This window comes from Hippoglossus hippoglossus, chromosome 7 (genome assembly GCF_009819705.1).
Source record: "Hippoglossus hippoglossus isolate fHipHip1 chromosome 7, fHipHip1.pri, whole genome shotgun sequence".
Classification (NCBI taxonomy): domain Eukaryota; kingdom Metazoa; phylum Chordata; class Actinopteri; order Pleuronectiformes; family Pleuronectidae; genus Hippoglossus; species Hippoglossus hippoglossus.
This window is the reverse complement of record NC_047157.1, coordinates 12,046,507-12,065,493: the sequence shown is the minus strand read 5'-3', so window position 1 is coordinate 12,065,493 and position 18,987 is coordinate 12,046,507. Positions and strand designations below refer to the sequence as shown.

At 44.9% G+C, this 18,987-nt stretch overlaps 2 protein-coding genes across 6 annotated transcripts in view; both read left to right on the top strand.

The window, feature by feature from the left end:
• The window catches only part of LOC117764109 (forkhead box protein J3-like), a 58,745-nt gene extending 52,562 nt beyond the window's left edge, over nucleotides 1-6,183 (top strand). For 2 of the 3 annotated variants that reach the window (XM_034589612.1, XM_034589611.1), the window contains 4 exons: nucleotides 256-357; nucleotides 1,715-1,987; nucleotides 2,984-3,088; nucleotides 4,248-4,728. In XM_034589612.1, the coding sequence (XP_034445503.1) occupies nucleotides 256-357; nucleotides 1,715-1,987; nucleotides 2,984-3,088; nucleotides 4,248-4,369 (602 nt within the window). In that variant the 3' untranslated portion in view covers nucleotides 4,370-4,728. Of the gene's footprint in view, nucleotides 1-255; nucleotides 358-1,714; nucleotides 1,988-2,983; nucleotides 3,089-4,247 lie in introns of all 3 variants that reach the window. The other variant, XM_034589610.1, reaches the window with a different exon arrangement.
• Nucleotides 6,184-7,488: 1,305 nt separating this feature from the next.
• Nucleotides 7,489-18,584, top strand: si:ch211-156j16.1 (uncharacterized protein LOC564557 homolog). 3 transcript variants are annotated; one of them, XM_034589615.1, is made up of 4 exons: nucleotides 7,494-8,137; nucleotides 14,143-14,632; nucleotides 15,220-15,333; nucleotides 16,967-18,584. In XM_034589615.1, exons 1-4 carry the CDS (start codon nucleotides 8,074-8,076, stop codon nucleotides 16,971-16,973), a joined length of 675 nt encoding a protein of 224 aa, XP_034445506.1. In that variant the 5' UTR covers nucleotides 7,494-8,073; the 3' UTR covers nucleotides 16,974-18,584. The 3 variants fall into 3 exon arrangements, with proteins under 3 accessions (XP_034445507.1, XP_034445506.1, XP_034445505.1); XM_034589614.1 differs by having other exon boundaries at nucleotides 7,495-8,137; nucleotides 14,143-14,640; nucleotides 15,225-15,333; XM_034589616.1 differs by lacking the exon at nucleotides 16,967-18,584 and having other exon boundaries at nucleotides 7,489-8,137; nucleotides 14,143-14,640; nucleotides 15,225-15,337.
• The last annotated feature ends 403 nt before the right edge of the window (nucleotides 18,585-18,987 follow it).

The window sequence follows — 18,987 nt, the reverse complement described above, 5'->3', positions numbered from 1 at the left end:
CACACTAAGGTCGTCTACTTTTATTTGTGGAGCTGTTTTAAGAATGATTAGATATAGTTGGTGTACAGCTACACAGTTACAATACACTGCTGCTTTTCTGATGGAAAATGTTTTTTAGGTTTATCCAATGTCGCCTAAACACTGTTTGTCAGGGGATAGAAGAGAATTACATTAATCGTCTCTTATAATGATGGACATTATCACAGCTGCAACAATGATGTGTGTGTGTGTGCGTGCGTGCGTGCGCTGTCCCAGGCATTTCATCAGACTGGTATCCCAACCTGGACTGGCTGAAGGAGAGCTGCCGCATTGCTACCAGCTACAACTGGGCTGACGTTGACCTCTCCCCGTTTCAAGGTAACACGCACGTATGCACACATGCACACACGCACACCGCTAAGTGTGAATGGCAAAGGACATTGATGAAGCTGTTTCTGCACAGAGCAGATAAAACCGATAACAGACGATGATGCCGATCTGCTGTTTTGATTAAACCATTCTGATTCGTCTCTACACTTTCATATCAACTCGCCCTCGAGGCACAACATTAGAATATCCTCTGTTGTATTAGTATTGGCCCAATAAAAGTCATTATCCTCCATCTGAGAGGTTGCCACAGTCTGTTACTGTCTCACACTCACACACACACACACACACACACACACACACACACACACACACACACACACACACACACACACACACACACACACCCTCTGTACCAATTGTATGATGTGCATAATCCAATTAGGCCCCAGCTCAGTAACAGCCTCTTATCACGGTCAGCGCACAAAGCCGGCAACATCCACACAGGATGGGTGATGACAGCCGGTCTTCTGACACACAGGCGGCCGCTGCCTCTCTCGCTCTTGCTCCTCTCGCAGCACTTGAACTCCCTCACGCTGCCGTAATACCGTCCTCCGCCGTCTCTGGCTCACCTCCAAAGAGCAGGAACATCTCTTGTGTCTGTTGCTCCCAAACACAAAACACAGCCACGTGAAGCTGATGTTGAGAGAAATCACAGGACGATCTGTAGAGTAGAAGCTAGGTGGTGTCTTTGTTGGAAGATGCAAGTAAGAAAAAGGGTTCAGGGTCTTGACCTAGTCTTTTTCAAGATGGGATGTTACAATAATGTTTGATACATTTCCATTTTTTTACTTTTTGGGGATATTAACAGTTATGAGTGTTTTCACCACAAGCTCTATTATTATTTAGTCATTTCAGAGAAGTAAGTAAAACTAATGCAAAGGAAATGTAACAAGATTCAATTCAAGATTCAAGACACTTTATTTTCATGTGTACAGTAAAACGTTGCACCATACGATGAAATTCATACTTTGCCAGTTCTCCATTGACATAAGAATAAACACAAAAATAAGGATTTACTAAACGAAACATTTGATATCCTGGAAGCTAAGGAAGCACAATTCAAACTCACAGAAGATTGTTTCAGAACTTCCACAGTTTTATTTTTGTTGTGATTGTGCAGCCACAGAAAATGGAAGCTTGAAATGTAATATATTTTATTCAGTATGCTTTGTGGCTTCAAAGATAAAGTTGTGAAATAGTTAGAATAAGTTAAAAATGTTTGTACATAACACTGGAGCTGCATAGGAGGACACGTATGTGACGTTCTGAGAACATTTGGTTTAGGATTAAAAACAGCGAGTGTCTGTCACAGTCCGTCACCGCCTCGTCTGTCTGTCTGAGTCAGGTCTGAAGGAGAGCATGCGTCAGGCCGAGCTCAACAACTGGTCGCTGGAGGCCGCCCAGATGGCCGACCTATGCTCCTCCATCAACCAGTTCTTCACGGCCACGGGGGTCATCCCCCCTCAGGGCGCCACCCACCCACAAGCTCAGGTCCAACACCCGACACCACCAGGGGCGCCGCAGCACCCGGCTCAGCCGCACGGGGCCATGCACCCGAAGGCCAGCCAGCACAATCAGCACGGGCAACACAGCCAACATAGCCAACACATCAGCACAGGTAAGTGTACTGATCTATCACAGGTGGGAAACACAAAATACAAACACAAAATACAGTATAGTATAAAAATATACTAATGTGCAATATTATAACGTACTAAACAAAGTGCAATCACCACAAATGGTCTACAGAAGTTAGTAAATTAATATGCTAAGATAATATGTGCAGGTTTAGCAGGTTTATTGCACAGAGAACTTATATTGCACTTAGAGGTTGTTTTAAATCTCCGCGCTGAAAGAAAGGTTTCAAAGTCGCAGTGCTCGGGTGATTTGAAAGACTTGGAAAATAAGGACATCGTTAAAAACAGTCAGGAAGTACAGCACGCATGTCATCAGCCTGGTAGACAGCAACGATGACAACAGAGTCCAACAGCAAGTTTAAATCCTCCACAGAAAAGGGGGCTGTATTTTCTGTACTTGAGATGTAAAAGTACACATGAAGCATGGTGTAGTTTACAGTTTCACTGCCTCATGCGGGTTAAAGGCAGAAGTGACACTGTTCAAGGAGTTGGGTGGAGGATCTCGCTCTCTCTCTAACATCTCCCTGCTCCGCCATAGCTTTCCTGGGCTCCAAAGACGACACACACAGCAAAAGTACAAATAGACATTGTGAAGGAAATTAAAGTTCAACTTTCACTGCCTGAGGGAAAAAAACACATCATATCTCCAGTTTTGGGAGAAATGAAGAAAAACGCGAAGCAAAGGAAAGAAAAAAGAATTTCAGGATGAGATAAACTCTCTTTTTCTAAATTCTCTAAAGATCATTGTTTCGCTGAGCTCAAACAAGGCTGTGTTTTAGAAATCTCATAATAGATCATAATATAGAACAAATATTCATGCTGAATGGCTGTGGCTAAGCATGAGATGCCAGTAAATGTGTGTGGTATGTGTGTGCACATGATCACAGCTTGCGTACCGTGAAGACACATACGCATGTGAGAATGTCAGGATACAAATCTGACAGTTAGTCATTGCCCTTTTATCTGTTCTCCCACAGGGAACATGTACATGGACTCGAGACAGAACATTTCCTCTCTGATGGGCCCACCACCAGGATACCCCCACATGCCTCCTATGAGCAACACGGCCCCGACCATGACAGGTAACCCCCCCCCCCCCCCACCCCATCTCTCTGAACAGGTTGGGAGGAGCCGCTAGAAATGCAGGGTGCACATAGAGAATGTGATGTGCCTCTAATCTGCAGAGGGAGTGAGTCCTTCTTCCACAGGGCTCCACCATGTTACACCTCCAATGTTCTGCAGACAAAACAAACACTGGCTCCAGAGAGGGACCTCCACATGTTTATGTTATCTGAAGGCCACTGGAGTTTCTCCTCCAGAGGGAGGGGAAGAGTATTCAATTGGTTGCAATACGCAGCTTTACCACTAGATGCCACTAAAGGCCACACAGTGAAAGTTGGAAACACTGCTCCAGTCATGTAGTGCTGCACTTTCATAAAGTCAGGAACTCACAGGACATGGATTTGAAATATAATCTAATTTGATTTAACAGAGGCTGAAATCTATAATCTCCAGTATGAGACCAACACTGGAACCTGATCTTACTTTTTTCAAATATGACAGCTCCTCCAGAGAAACAGGCGACATCATACAGATGTTTTCACAGGCTAATTGGTACTGAGCAATTACCCTCCAGTGGCAACAGCCATTATTTTGGGGGCATCCGGTGTAGAGTCCCTGTTTACTCTCTGACTGGTTTATTTTTATCATACAAGTCGAGCATTTCTCCACATAAACAAACAACACTTTTTGTTGCGTGTCCAGACGTCACGCAGAGCAGCACATGAATGCAGTTGAATAAAAGATAAAGATAAAGATATGCACTGTTCACATAATGCAACAAAACAAAGACACAGTAAAGTGTGAAATAGTTTCATGTAGTTGAATCCGCACCTTTCTGAACTTTCCCCTAAAGAATTGAACTTAAAATCCCTGAATAAAATACGTTGGATTACATTACGTTTTTTGGCTTTGAAATTGCATCAGTGAGTCATTCAAATCATTGAGCTGCCATCTCAGTACGTATGTCACCAGATTAGAATTACCAGTCTTTAATTTGTTTGATGCTGATACCAGGACATCCGCTATTTTTATTCTTACACAAACTGCCGAGGCACAATCAGGAGCCAGATTCTTTTTTATTCTCAACCTCTTGTAAATACAATAATAGCTGATAATAAAATCGGAGTGACACAGTATTTATCAGGACTAAGTCTCACTCCCATCTTTGTCCATGTCCAGGTCATCACAGCCAGCTGAGCCAGCAGCAGCAACATGCGCTGCCTCCGGGACACTTTCAGGTGAGACGCATGCTCGCCGCAGACGACATCCAGGACGACTTTGACTGGGACTCCATTGTTTAAATGGAGCCGTAAGTTGGACAGAGACAATGAAGGTAGAGAGACATGAAGACGTCATGTGATGACAGGTGAGGTAAGGAACCAGCAAACCTGCTCCTTACACCAGTGTGACAAAACAGAAGACAATCCACCAGAAAACAAATAGGAAAGATTTCTTTTCCTCTAATCTTGCTGGCTTCTTATTTCTGGTTCAACTGGTCGATGACTCTAAAGACAATCAATTAAAACAAATGAGACTTAAAAAACGGGATTGGACCGAATCAAGACGTAAAGGACACATCTCTCAGAACAGAAGGACGGCGGCGGCTCTCTGAACTGTCTCATATTGTGTGTGTGTCTCAGCGCCAACAGGGTTACAAGTCGCCAAAGTGTTGTCGAATCGTCTGTGAATTATTTACCCTTCGTTTTCTTACATCTTTTTACGTTTCCCGCTGCAACTTGTGTCCCGTGTCAGTGAAATCCCAGCACCTGTGGCTGATCTGAAAAAAAAAAATATATATAACTTTCATACACACACTGCACTGGTTTTATGAATTACATCCTTCTTTCTCTTTGTATCCTTTCTTTGTTCACTAATACTGAACAACTTCAGCTTCTGTCCAATGACTTTTTGAAAAAAAGAAAGAAAAAAAAGCAGCAGAGCGCCACCTGCTGGTCAATCACAGCCACCATTTTGCTTCCTCTGCCTCAAAGATTGTTCTATGCACCACAATCTGTTTTTAGTTCTGTCACAATGGACATCGATTCTAAACTTTCTCTACTTTATTTCATCATTTGAAATGTCATTTTTTTGTGGGACAGTCCATGGTGCCATGTTCTCAGGGTGTTGCATCCGTTAACATCATCACGTCTCTGCCGTTTCTATGTGAGGTTGACTGTGCAGTGCTCTCAGTGTTAACGTCCTGTTGGCGAGCAGCGAGGGTCCTGGTGAGAAGTCTCAAATCGTCATTTGTCAGCTTATAAGCTAAACAGTGTGAAATATTAAGGCCACTGATTGAAATTGAAAAGACACTCGGACTTCGCTGAGGTATAATTCATTTTTGGGAAACATGCATATCACTTATGAGCAGGCAGAGGAGACCGGCTGTGACACGCCTCATCTCGGAGAAGATGAGCATTTCTTTTTTTGGGGGGTTTTCTTTTGCACAACGTGAAGCTCGACAGCATAAAGCAAAAGAAAAACATTTTATCTCTTTGTTTCAAAAGACATTCAGAAAAAAGAATAGAGCAGCAAAAGAGCAAAGCAAAAGTTTGAGATATTCAACTTTTTTTTTTTACTGTGATGTTTACTTTTGTCTTTGTGTACAAGTGTGTATTGTCCTCTCTGATTTCCTTTGGCTCCATACAGCTAAAAAAAAATACACATAAAGAGACCAATACTTTGTTTGTATTACGTGGGTACGCAGTGAAATACGGGACCTTAAAGTGCTCTTTGCCTTGGAAGATCTCGCTATAGAAAAAAAAAGAAAAATACTCTGTATTATTGCCATTAAATGCTGTATTACAGTGACCAGCATATATATCTTGTATGTTTGTGTGTTGTTGTCCTTGTAAATAACAGTATGTTCCCCCTGTTTGCCCTTGAAAAACACAGACCGATGAAAACAACGAATGGAGAGAAAGTATTTTGTTATCCGTCCTTCAGGGGACATATTATGTACATACCGTCAGTATATTGTAAATAAGTGGTAAAAGAGAAAAAAAACAGGAACAACTTTGGCGTTTTGTGTGTCATAAATAATCTGTGTATGGCGGTTCAACAGTTAAATTCTGTTTCAGTGTTTATTAAAATGTCATTGACCATTTTTACTGCGAAACCTGGCGTCTGCTGTTGTTTTTGAGCGATGCTGGACAAGTTGCTGCGCTATTCTTTAACTTTAACACACTGCTTCAGTCTTTTTGTCGTTCAATTTTCAGGTACAACAGAAACTGAGAAAAAAGAACTAGAGTAGAGTGCATACCTCTGCACAGACCCACAGATATCTGTTAAACCTCGATATGAACTTATCTCTCATTTCCTGCTTGATGCTCAGACTTCGTGAGAAAATGATTTTTTGTTGCTTTGAAGACTATTATAATCTGTTAGATCTGTTAGTAGACTGAAGTCGAGGGCAAAAGGCGACACATTTTAAAATGAAAAATATCTTTGATTCCAAACTAAACAGTTAAAAAGTGTTGTTAGGTGGATTCCTGTTGGTTTTCTTTAAGATGCATTGAAATACTAGAATGGCACTTTTTTGTGATCTGCCTGACAAACATTAATGAAACCTCATTTAAATTCACTAGATACAGATTTTTATTTAGATCTAAATCAAATTGCACAAACTCATACGTATCAGTCTCCTAAACATGCCTCATTTTTCATCAAGATCCATGAATTTTGGAAATCTCTCAATGTTCTCAAAAGGTCCTGGATCCGGACCCAAATTGAATAGGTTCTTCTTTGAGTCAGGCCCCACCCATTCACAAAATATCATGTAAATTGGCTTGGTAGTTTGTTGCTTAACGGGAGTGAAACCACAACTCCCCGGGAGGACAGATCCTTAAGATCTGGTTGTCAAGATAACTTTGTGCTTCTTTTGACCTCCGGAGCTTGTTGTCCAACAGGTGTCAGCCTCGGTCCGAGCAACAGTTTGTTTGACCGGCGCGGCCTGTAAACTCTCAGCAGACCACCCATGCTCGCCTGTGTGAAAGTCACACAGTGTTCTAACTGTATTTACGGCTCTTTTCTTGGGGGGAAACCCGTTTGAAAAGCAGCTCTCTCTCTCTCTCTCTCTCTCTCTCTCAACGGTCTGCCTGCCACTTTCCTTTGCAAGATAAAGACTGATGATTGTAAAGGTTGATATAGATGCGTTACAGACGCCTCTTTCATTCAGCGTTTGCTTTTTATTAACAGTGAAGTACTTTAACTTTCTTGGCTCTCAACTCTGTGTTTCAGGATTATCTGAGAGGGCTCAAAGCCCCGAGTTCCTCTTTCTCTTTTGTTTCAGAAAAGCTTGAACCATTTAATTCCTCAACCTGACCAGTCGTAGGTTGAAGTGCCTGTCTGGTCTTGATAACGGTTTATCTGTGTGTCTAAGTGGTGTGTGTGTGGGTGGGTGTGTGAGCCTGATCCATCTTACTGCCCGGATCCAGCCACCCTCCTCCCAACCCGCCGTGCCCCCTGCTCTGTCAACCCGCCCAGCCCCACCACCAGTACCAGCCCCCCTCCTCCAATCTTAGCTCCGGCAGTTACACGCTCAGCTCTCTCTCCTGCTGTGTGCCAGTCCCTCTCTCTCTCTCACTCCCCTTCTCTCTCTCTCTCTACTTCTCTCTCTACTTCCTCAAAGTGGCCAGAGCTCCTTCTTTTTTCTCTGGTCCTCTCTACATCCCTCCACCACTCCTCTTCTTCGTCCTCCAGCAGTGAGAGCGACCAGCACCGACCGGCTCGGCCCATTCATCTCCACCTCCGAGCCCAGAAAGGATCTCAGGCCTCTTACTTTTTCCTCAAATCTTCCACTGAACACCCCATTTTTTATTTATTCTTGACCTTTTTTGGTCTTTCACCCTTCCCGTCATCCGGAGAGGCCGGTTGGCGTGTGTGTGTGTGTCTGGCGTGTGTCTGGTTTGCGTGCGGCAGCGTGTACGAGGGCTCTGGTGTCGTGCTCTTTGCCCCGAGGGACTCCCTGAAGGTCGTGACTGGAGGAGAGAAAAGTTTTTTCAGCACCATGAATGTCCAGCTGCTGCTCCTGTTGGCCCTGGCCGGCCCTTTCTGCGCCTTCACACATGCAAGTAAGTGAACTGTCTGCAGTCCCCGTGCTGCTGTTAGCACACTGTGTCCCCTCTCTGCCTCCATGTGCCCAAACCACACCACTCTTTGTCTGCTTTAATCCCTGCTGATTCAACGATATCACTACGGAGGCTGGTCTCACTGAGGAAATCGAATCTATTTTCATTCATGAATCCTTAAAATGGTTTGTTATGTTCAAATCATTTTTAAACACTTGATATTTGAACTGCTTTTACTTTCAAATTATCTTTTTGAAATTTGACTTAGTTTGACCAAAATGTTGAAAGTGTTAAACTTAAGGTGTTAAAATATCAAAAGAGCGTCCGGCTCAAACGGATAGTCTGTGTTGATTTGAACAGATAAACGTCTCTCTTATCTTCCTCCCTCGTTTTCACGTCACACTTCCGAGCTCCGGGCCGGCAGGAAAAGTTTGATTTGCGGACACAAGGGAGAAATGTGATATAATAGCAGCAGCTCAGCCGCCTCGTGTCTGTTAAATTCTTGGCACCGGTAAAGAGAAGAAAGGAATATCCTTTTGAAGCCTCCCAAAACAGAGCTCATACGCGGGCAGGGAGGGAGGGACCGGACGGGACAGGACGGGGTGGGCTGTAAACTGTAACGCACACCGTACACATTTATGTGAAAGCTTATCCAGCGGCCTCCTCGCCTCACTCCGGATTCTGCCATTTCTCTTTTGCTGCAACAACTTCAGTCCTTTTTCCTCACTTTGCATCACTGCTGTCCATGTTTCCTTCTTTCGGTCCTCCTGTCTGTCTTTCTTTATTTCTTTTGCTCTTACTGTCTCTTTCTCTCTGTCTCTCTTTGTCTTTCTTGCTGTCTTTCCATCTTTTGGCCTCTCCGTCTTCCTGTCTATCTTCCTTTCTGTCTTTCTGTCTACCACTCTCTGTCTTTCTTGTCGTCTTTCGGTCTTACTGTCTATCTTTCTGTTTTTCTTTGTCTTTCTGTCTTTCCATCTTTTGAGCCTTTCAGCACTCTGTCTTCCTGTCCATTTCTTTGTTTATTTCTATTCTCTGTCTGTCTTTTGTTCCGTCTTTCCATCTTTCTTTCTGCTCCCTTGTGTCATCGGCCCTGTCCAGAACAGTTTGCCCAGGGGCAGCGTGTGTGTGTGCGTGAGCTGTAGGGCAGGGCTGCTTTTTGCGTGTGTGTATTAATAGAGAGAGGCTCTATAAGGAGGGTCATATGCATGTGAGAGGACCAGAGGAGACAGGCACAGAGCGAGCACACGCTACGTGATGAGCTTTAAGAGGCGCCCCGCCCTCTTTTTTTTTACCCACATGTTATTAAACTGTGCGCCGTGCCGCCCCTTGGCATTTACCCATCTTTGGTTGGGGTATCACGCTCTACCACTTGAACCCCCCCTCCCTCTCCCGTCTCTTAACAGTCCTCTGCCTTTTTCTATTCTCTGTCCCCTTCCCCTGTTCAAGCTTGATGAGGCTGGACCCCGGGGGACGGGGGTTAGAGTAGAGACAGAGGGGGGGGGGCAGCGAGGGGTTGGGTCTACTTTTAAACGGCAACCTTTGCTGGCCGGGGACGGCATGCCTGCTCCATTTCCATGGAGGTTTGCTCTGACAAGGAGCCCTTAAACTTTGAGAACCATTCTTATGTCGGCTTTTCTAAATTTTCCAAGGCAAACGTAAAATAAACTCCACATCTATGCTTCTCAAATGAGGTCTTTCAGCTCCTTCACGCCTGCTCTCTTAACTAGCAAGTCCCACGTATCCTGTAAAACACTTCACCTCCTACCTCACAATGCCGCCCCCCCCCCCCCCCTTCCAGTCTCCTTCTTAATGAGTTTTGTCTGCGTCTCTGGGCCTATAACATCCCCGTCACATCTGGACGCTGAAGGGGCGAGGTCAGTGCCCTTTGTCCGTGCCCGCTTCTAGAAGTGACTCAAATGTTGCGCTCATGCTCCAATTATGAGACACATGCCAGTTTAAGAGGAGCCGTGACGAACGAGCGCTTCTCACGTCAACAAGTCTCATTTTGTGAAAATGTTTTTTTAAAAAGTGCTCAGTCATATACTCCCCCAAAAACTTTCCACAGGGAGAAAGACACATCTGTTTATGGAAAGAAGGCAGAGGCCGTTTCAGACCTGGACCGAGCCCCGATGACTCGGAACAGTAGCGGGGCTTTCAGCTTCCATCAGACTGAGAGTGGCATTACAAAAACACGACTAAAATAAGGAGCAAATCTCCCTGTGGAGTTTCGAGCGTCTCCTCTGTGAGCACACGTCTCTCCCACCTTCCAAAAAAAAGCTGGAGCTGCTGATTAAGGAACACTGAGAGAACTGGGTGGAAGTTTTATGATGTGGGAGTTGGACTTGAAGGCTAGCGAGATTACGAATATACATGAGCAGGCTGGCTTGATGGAACCGTAGAGGTCAGGTCAAGTGAAGTGTTTTGTTAGAAGGTAAATATGAGGAGTTTAGAGCTTGGAAGGATACTACAGCACACGCTGTTTATTTTGTCATCCCTGCAATGGCTGCATGTCACGAATCATTACATTTCAGGAACTCGTTAGGCCCAAGATTAAAGACCCTCTTAGGTCTGGTACCAGTTGCTGCCCCTGGTGATGGAGTCCAGATGGGATGTGCTGCGTTTCCTCTTATCTGAGTGAGACCAGGAGGGAGGGAAAAAAACAAATCAGTTCCTGCACAAGTGTGGGTGCTCATTGTGTTGCGTCTGTGATAAGACATGCAGGCTGGGGATATTCGGGCCTGTCTCCCCAGAGTGCAGTGCATGGCACGCCCCGGTATCTCCTCAGCTGAGTCCTGCTGCTTCAGCGGGGGAGTTTACGCTGCTCAGCATCTTACGTAGTGCAGCGAGATGGGCAGGGCGCCTGTATCTCTCTCACATTTTCCTCCTCCACCGCTGCGAAAACATTCCTGGGCTCGAAAGGTGGAGACACTCACACTCCCTCGCACACGTCTGCTCGGACCCTTTCCCTCCCTGTACCGGGGCTGTGAGTTAGTAGGTCACTCACACACACACTAACAGGGGTGGGGTGGGGTGGGGTGGGGTGGGGGGGGGGGGCGCTCAGTGACAGCTGATTGTGATCATAATGGATGGAAGCTTCTACTCCCTCCTTTCCTGTCTCACACTGTATACCTCTGTGTCCCTCCCTCCCTCACTCCCTCACTCTCTCTGGAGGTGTTATTTACGCCACGGGAGTGAAACAGCTCCGTAAATCTGCATTCCACCGCCAAACCTCGTTCGAGGGAAGTTTTAAAACCAGCGTCGTCCACAGTGACAGTTATTACGGTCCATTATCATCTGAATTACATCCCGAGGCCTCGCAGCTTCTTTTTTCTACTCGGTCTAACAGGCTGTTCATCCATAAACTTCTGTCCTCGACCAAATAATGCTTACGTAAGTCACTTTCATGAATCAGCACATACACCCATTCAGTATGAACTCAGTGGTACTTGGTGATGTTTTGCTGAGTGGCAGGATGATTTCAGGCTGCTGCTTCTCATGGATACGAGCCAGAACGTGCGGTCAAAATGATGTAATCGTGGATAAAATGACCTTGGGCGCACCGCTGAGAAATTTGGAATAATAAGAACACAATGCCACAATTACGTAATGCCAGTCTAGGATTGAAAGGATATGCGTGTGTGTGTGTGTGGAGATTTTACACAAAGCTCCATGTATGAGAGGTGTCAAGGCACATTAACAGAGACCGTTATTTACTCCGGGACCCCCGACTCTTTAACACCCAGGTTGGTAGAAACCCTCACCAGCTCCAGGGGTCCTGTCAGATCTGACCCTGTCGTAGGATTTACAAGGGGTCACGTACACACACACACGTACACACACACACACTAACACACGTCTCTCTGCGAGGACAGACAGCAAACCAGAGGCAGACAGTGTTCACAGTGGAAACCATGCAGCAGCAGGAGGGACGCCGGGCTGCTCCCCCCAGCTTGTCGGTTTTAGAAACATACCGTTCCCTCTGAGCCCCCGACACCCCCACCCTTTCAACCGCCCACCGTTTGGCTTCCCCTGCATCCTCCCCTCCCCTCCCTCCCTTTCTCTCTCGCTCCCTTTTCTCTCCAGGGATTCATCTTTCTCAAAGGTATAGGCAGCAACCTATCCTCAGGGAGTGGCAGGATCACGGAGTGAGGAAGACGAGCGAGGAGGACATGAAAAGGAAGCGAGGGCAGAGGGGGATGTAGACTGTTACTCACTAAAGTAGCCGTATCAGGATAGTCGTCACAGTGGGGAGGAAGTACTACTCAGAGCTAATTGTGGGAACTGTACACATAATGAAACAATTGTTAGCGTTACAGGGGACAATTACACAAATAGCGTACGGCCATAGACCATTTGTCATTGCGTTCATCGCTGTTTGAAAAAAAACAACAAACCCATCAGGACTCTGCCAGGGACGGGAACAAATGTTTGGTTATATTTACCCCGCCTGTTGCTAATGAACACGCCGTCCAGCGCAGGACTAGGAATAACTGCACCGATTGTGTCCAGCCATTCAGGGTTATTTTTATCCCAAGAAAAGTATTCTCTTCTCTTTCAAGTATTCAGAACAATTAGAGTGAAAAGTGAAATGGAGTGAGCATGATGTCAGACTCTAAGTTTATGAGACTCACACAGACGCTCCTCTCTGCTCAGCGAGACGTCGTTTTTTTTTTTTTTCGTTCAGTTTTTTTCCAAGGAGAAGGACGCGCGTCCAGGCCAACATCGTGTCAGTGGAAAGTTAACTGCAGACCGTAATTTTGGTGCCACGCGGAAATCTACCTCCTTAATCTTCGAAGCAGCGCTGTCCAGGCAGAGTTTTTCAGTTGTGGCTGGGAGGATGTTGAACACGGGGAGATGGAGCTGGGGTTATTGGAGGGAAATGATGAGGTTCAACCCAGGCTGCCTCATATTCCAGGCCTTGATGAAAGACACAAGGATAAATACACGTTTTTTATACGGTTCCTCAATTCAAAATGAGAGCCTCCACTTTCCTGCGAGCACAGACTTCTGAGCTCTGACGGCTGTCTTTAGACATTAACATTATTTTATCCTATTCTAATAATTAAAGAAACAAGTCAGATCCTAGCTTCACAGAGAATTTCACCATGTAATCAAACCTCAGTCGCTCTTCCTTAAGAAAGTTTGAATCCCCCCGTCGTTGGGTTATTCACACAATCTCGTGCCACCCCACCCTCCAATGACTGCACATGTTAAGCAGCTGAGGGTTAACAAGCCTCCCTGCGCTCCCCTTACACAGCGGCTGCAGCAGCTCCCTCCACAGGAAATAAGGCAGAGGATGTGGCATGCCTGTACGCAAACACCGTGCCCCAAAGACAGGATGGAGTGGTGGAGCAATGGAGGCAGGATGTACAGTTAATGGAGTCACGGGGGTCCGGTGGTCACGCTGTCACCGTGTGCTGATGACGGGAGAAGTCGTTCCAAGAGAGTGTGAGAAAAAGGAAAGGTCGTGGCTCCATGTCAGAGAGATAAATATTGATCTTTTTCAGTTTGACCATCCTGACAGACTGAGGCCTAAACCTTTCAGCTGCCATTCTGTCCTCATCCTGATCATGACTGTTCTAGAGGTGTAGCGCACACTGTACTGTGTCGCTGCAACTACTTAATATTCGTATTTGTTATCTCTTTATATAACTGTAGGGTTATACAGTTCCCAGTCCCACAAGCAAAACAATTTGATTTGAATAGTCTTTAAAAAAATGTTTACCAAAATCTGTCACAGCGTCAAACATGAAACACAAAATGTATAAATTATAACAGAATGATCCTATTTGGAAAACATGGGAAGAACATTAACATAAACTATTTAAGTTAGATTATTTACATGAATTTTTTTGATGTATGTCTAATAAAAAAATGTTTATGTAAATTACAAAAAACTCCATTAAAGAATCTCCACAGCCAGTTAAAAAGTCTGTATTGGTGAGTTGCCCATCATTACACCTGCATGTGAGCCCATCTGTGATCTTTTCTCTGATTTCTCTCCCCAGGCCCCACAGAAATCCCTGCAGAGTTCTTCACTGGGACAGAAGAAGGTGCAGAACATGTCACCGCTGCGGCAACCGAGGCTGCACAAGAGGAACTGACTGTTGTCACCGGTCCCCCTGCAACCGAACCGGCAGCGGCCTCTGCAGAAGTAACTGAAGCAGTCCATGTAGAAGTCACTGAAGCTGTCACTGAAGCTGTCACTGAGGCTGTCACTGAAGCTGCCACCGAAGCTGCCACCGAAGCTGTCACCGAAGCTGCCACTGAAGCTGAGTCTGAAGAGACCACATATTTGACCCATTTCCATATCGCCATCACCGAGGAGCCCATCCTTGAGACAGAGGCTCCCACTGCTGCTGCAGAAGTACTAGAACCCCTCGCCACTGAAGCTCCTGCTGTGGAGACCGCAGGCCCCACTGAGGCAGCAGAGGTTGCGCCCGTGGCGACGGCGGCTGCCGAGTTAGAGGAAAAAGAGAATGTGTTCGTTGAAGTCAACACAGAGGGTGAGGAATGTGTGGGGTGGAAGCACGGGAAGATCATAGTGTGAAGTCAGATAACGTGATGTGTGTGATGTGATGAATTCAAACTCTGTACATCTGTTTTCTAGTGACAGAGAAGGTTTTTTAAGTCATATGCATCATCCTCTCCTCAGAAGTTGATCTTCTCATGGATGGATAGATGGATGTATCGATGTATCGATAGATAGATAGATAGATAGATAGATAGATAGACAGACAGATAGATAGATAGATAGACAGACAGACAGACAGACAGACAGACAGATAGATAGACAGACAGACAGACAGACAGACAGACAGACAGACAGACAGACAGACAGACAGATAGATAGATAGATAGATAGATAGATAGACAGACAGACAGATAGATAGATAGATAGACAGACAGACAGACAGACAGATAGATAGACAGACAGACAGACAGACAGACAGACAGACAGACAGACAGATAGATAGACAGACAGACAGACAGACAGACAGACAGACAGACAGACAGACAGATAGATAGCACTTGATTCATCCTGTGTAAATCTTGAAAACTGACCCGCTCTTGTCGTTCTGTCTCCCAGATGGCATGACCCCCGGCCAGGTAGCCGGCACCGTGATTGGCAGTCTGCTGATAGTGGTCGTCGTCATCGTCGGGGTGACAGTTGCATACAGGAGGATGGGAAAATACTCGTAAGTTCTTCCCTGTGCCTTTTCTGGTGGACAAACACGTGCACAGAGCTTGAATCAATGTGAATGCGCACAGTTTAAATAATTGTTGTGCAGCGAGTCATCACTTCCTCTCAATATGGAGTGGAACTGCATGAGCTTTTAGTCATCACTGATCCTATGATGAGTAAACACAGGCACTGATGTAATGGGTAATTTGGTGCCATGTGATAAGACGACCTTGGATGCATGTCCGGCACAAACTGCAAAGCATTTTAACCAGAATTGGACTCCAGTGCCAAATATACAACGTCGACCTTCCCTCATGATGGGAAGGAGAGCCCATCCCAGTGACAGTATCCCCCACAGATCACACTCACCACTCTGAGAAGACTGTATTTGCATTTCCTGCTAACGACGAATGTTTCTTGTGTCACAGGTCCCCCAGGAACAAAAAACCTCAGAAAAAAGACAACATTGTGAAATCTGTAAATTTTCTAAATTTGATTCTCTCCACTGATCATTTTAACCCCCCTTGGCCGTCATTGTCTCAATTCACAGACGTGTAACAGATGCCCAACCCCACCCCCCTTCCTAAAAAAAAAAACTACTGACAAAGCTAAACGGCTGCTGCTCCTTCTGCTGACACAGACCCACAGCCCTATAGGAGGACAAATCAGGCCTCCGTGGTGACAAGTGTCTCTATTAGGCCTTAAAATGAACATGTTTGTTGACTCAGTCTGTGTCCGTGTGGCCGGTGGTCACCGAGCAGACTGTTTTATAACAGCTCAATCTGATCCTTAAACATAGGGCTTGTGTTTTGTCAGACGAGGGCAGCAACGTGAAGTCTTCAGCTCCGTTTATTTCGGGCACTAATCATTGAGTGATTGTTGGTCTATTTAAAAAAAAAAATGTTTTTCACTGTATATCTTTAAATCTTGCCTCTAAATGGGAAAATGTTCCAATTCTAATCTTGTCGACACTAAAACAACCTGTAAAGCAAAATGTCTCCCTTTTAAAAAATGTTGGTAAACATGCCTCTTACACAAGCATAATGCTGTTTCCTTTTTGTGTATTGACCTCCATCTTTAATCCTGCCCTCCTCAGCCCTCATAATGGATAAACTGAATTTACTCTTGAATCAAGAGAACAGAGGAATTAACTTAAGAACTAGAATCACCCTCAGCAGAGCACATACCTCCGCCAAGGCCCTTAGGACGGATTTTTATTTGGACCCACACCAAATTGAATACACCCATAAACTTCAGTCCCTTTAACATTTTTTTCTATCAAGATCCTTGAATTATTCTCTAACAATTCAATACAAATCTTAAAAAAACGCCCTGAAGATAAGAGAATCCTGTATCTAACCCCTGATCCAGATCTGCACCAAAGTTTAATGGATTCTTCCATGGCCTATATCCCATCCTTCCACCAAGTTTCATGGAAATCTGTTCAGTTGTTTTTGTGTAATCTTGCTCACAAACTTATAAACCAACCAAACGGACAGGGCTGAAAACATATCCATCTTGGCGGAGGTAACAAGTTGTACCTCAGATACTAAACCGCCCATTTCAACCAGTGACTGACTCTGTGATTATCTTCCTAAATGCTAATTATCTCTCCTCTCCTTCTTTCTTTCTTTTAAACTCCACAGCCCTTGAAGAGAAAAACAGCAAAGCAGCAAGAGCACCCAAGGTTCTGGAAATTCTGAACTACTGAACTGTGACGTCATTTCTGATCATTAAAACAAGCACGACTCCAGAACTAAACCAACCTAACCAGGACTCTGGACTGCCAAAAAACCAAAACAAAAAAACAGGGGGAGGGAGGCTTGTGTGTATTTATGTGTGTATTGTATGAGTGTGAGACAAGAGGGGGTACATGAGCAGACATCCTCGCCTCCCCCCCGCTATCTCCCTGACCCCCTAAAGCTGCAGATGTGAAAGGCTGTGGCTTCCCCTGCTCCCTCCGGGAGAACAAAACGAGGTGACAGCAGGATGTCACAAAGAATTTCAGGGCTTTTCAGATGTATTTTAAAAAGAAAGAGAAGCAGGGGATTATCTGACATGGAGGGGGTAAACTCTCTCCTCTAAACTATTTCAGTGACTGACTTAGATTTGCATTTAAGTGTGTGAAGGACATAACAAATGCTGACATAACTATAGGAAATTAAACACACATGGACGGTGGGAACAGGAAAAATGCAAGAGAGACAGTTACAAATTCCACAGGATGTATATACAATGTAAGGGGGACTACACAGCATACAGCTAATGACTTTCTCATAATGCAGTTGCATAGGCTAGCATTTGATATTATGGAATACACAGTACACACAGACCATTGTTGTGGCCTTTAAGACGCCCCTGAGCACCAGTTAAAATGTTTCCTCATGTAGCCAGATCCTCTGACATGTCGGGCGACTGTATGAAGCACCGTGTGCAGAAGTTTTTCTTTCCCTGACATGACGATACTCGCGAGTGGTGTTGGCTAGCATGGGGCTAACAGAAACGACAAAGGCACCTCATTTGCAAGAGTAACGCGACATTCTGCCCACTTTAACACTGACTTATAAAAACCTAATACATATCTGTGAAATTTAGCAGAAGGGTTTGTGCCACTGTCTCTGGTATTCTCTCGGAAGTTTGGAGGATTTGAAGTTTTGAAGTGCATTATTAATGTGAATTGACTGTAGTTTTTAACTGCCACCCATTCCAAAAACAGAACAGCTTTGTCGACTCCTGGCTCGTTCCATAGGAAGCCTCTCACCCAGCCCGCGGCTGTTAGACATGGTGATTGCATTGTCTCGACAATGTACTCACAGTACTTGTGTTAATAGGTAGATTACCAGAACAGCCATCCAGTCTTTACATTGGGCTAAACCCAGATTGCGTGCACAGGATGACATTTTTATAGTTGCACTTAGTTTTAGTGCACAGTGTTAGGCAGCAATGCCCCCGCTTTTTTTTGGTTATTTTTTGCAATTGTACGTGTGCTAAATGGGTGTACAATTTATGAAGTCTCAGCTTTGCTCTGCTTTCCAAACTCGTTTAATATGTGCACTGACTGAGTGATGTAATGGTTAATGACTAGGCTTTAGACACTGCAAATGTTTGCAACGACATGTGTCCGCGTCCTCCCTTCTGCTTTGCCTCATATTATCAGTTCTAGGTCTTTAATTTGTGCCATCTGATTTGTTTGAACCTTGTATTTAATTGCAGTGTTTTTGTTCACACTGTTTCAATAAAAAACTGAAAACACTCCACAACATATTCCTCTGAACGCTTTCTTTTGTCTTCGGTTCATCAAATGAATTCCGAACAGCTTTTTTTTCTGTTGTCATTTGTCCCATCCATCTCCATATCAATTTGATTTACGCAGTTACCGTGGCAACGCCTCAAAGTCAACATGTCCTTGAGCAGCTCTCTATTCAAATACTTGTGACGGTTAAAATCACATGACACTTGTTTTTATATTTCCAAGTGCAACTCATACACATCGTCAGCAAGCTCACAGGGGCAACGTCCAGCGGCCTGCTCTGATTGGCCCATTCAAGTAACGCTTCAGATGTTCAAAACACAACCTCTTTTTCAGAGCGTAGGCAAACATCATCAAATATGAAAGACCATGCGGCCTCAGACCGTTGAGTCCGTTGAGCCCTCTGACAGTTAGGTA

Coding starts and splice junctions, on each gene's coding strand:
- si:ch211-156j16.1 (XM_034589614.1), top strand. CDS start 8,074: ATGAATGTCCAGCTGCTGCTCCTGTTGGCCCTGGCCGGCCCTTTCTGC. Junction 8,138..14,142: donor CTGCGCCTTCACACATGCAA/GTAAGTGAACTG, acceptor TTCTCTCCCCAG/GCCCCACAGAAATCCCTGCA. Junction 14,641..15,224: donor CGTTGAAGTCAACACAGAGG/GTGAGGAATGTG, acceptor TCTGTCTCCCAG/ATGGCATGACCCCCGGCCAG.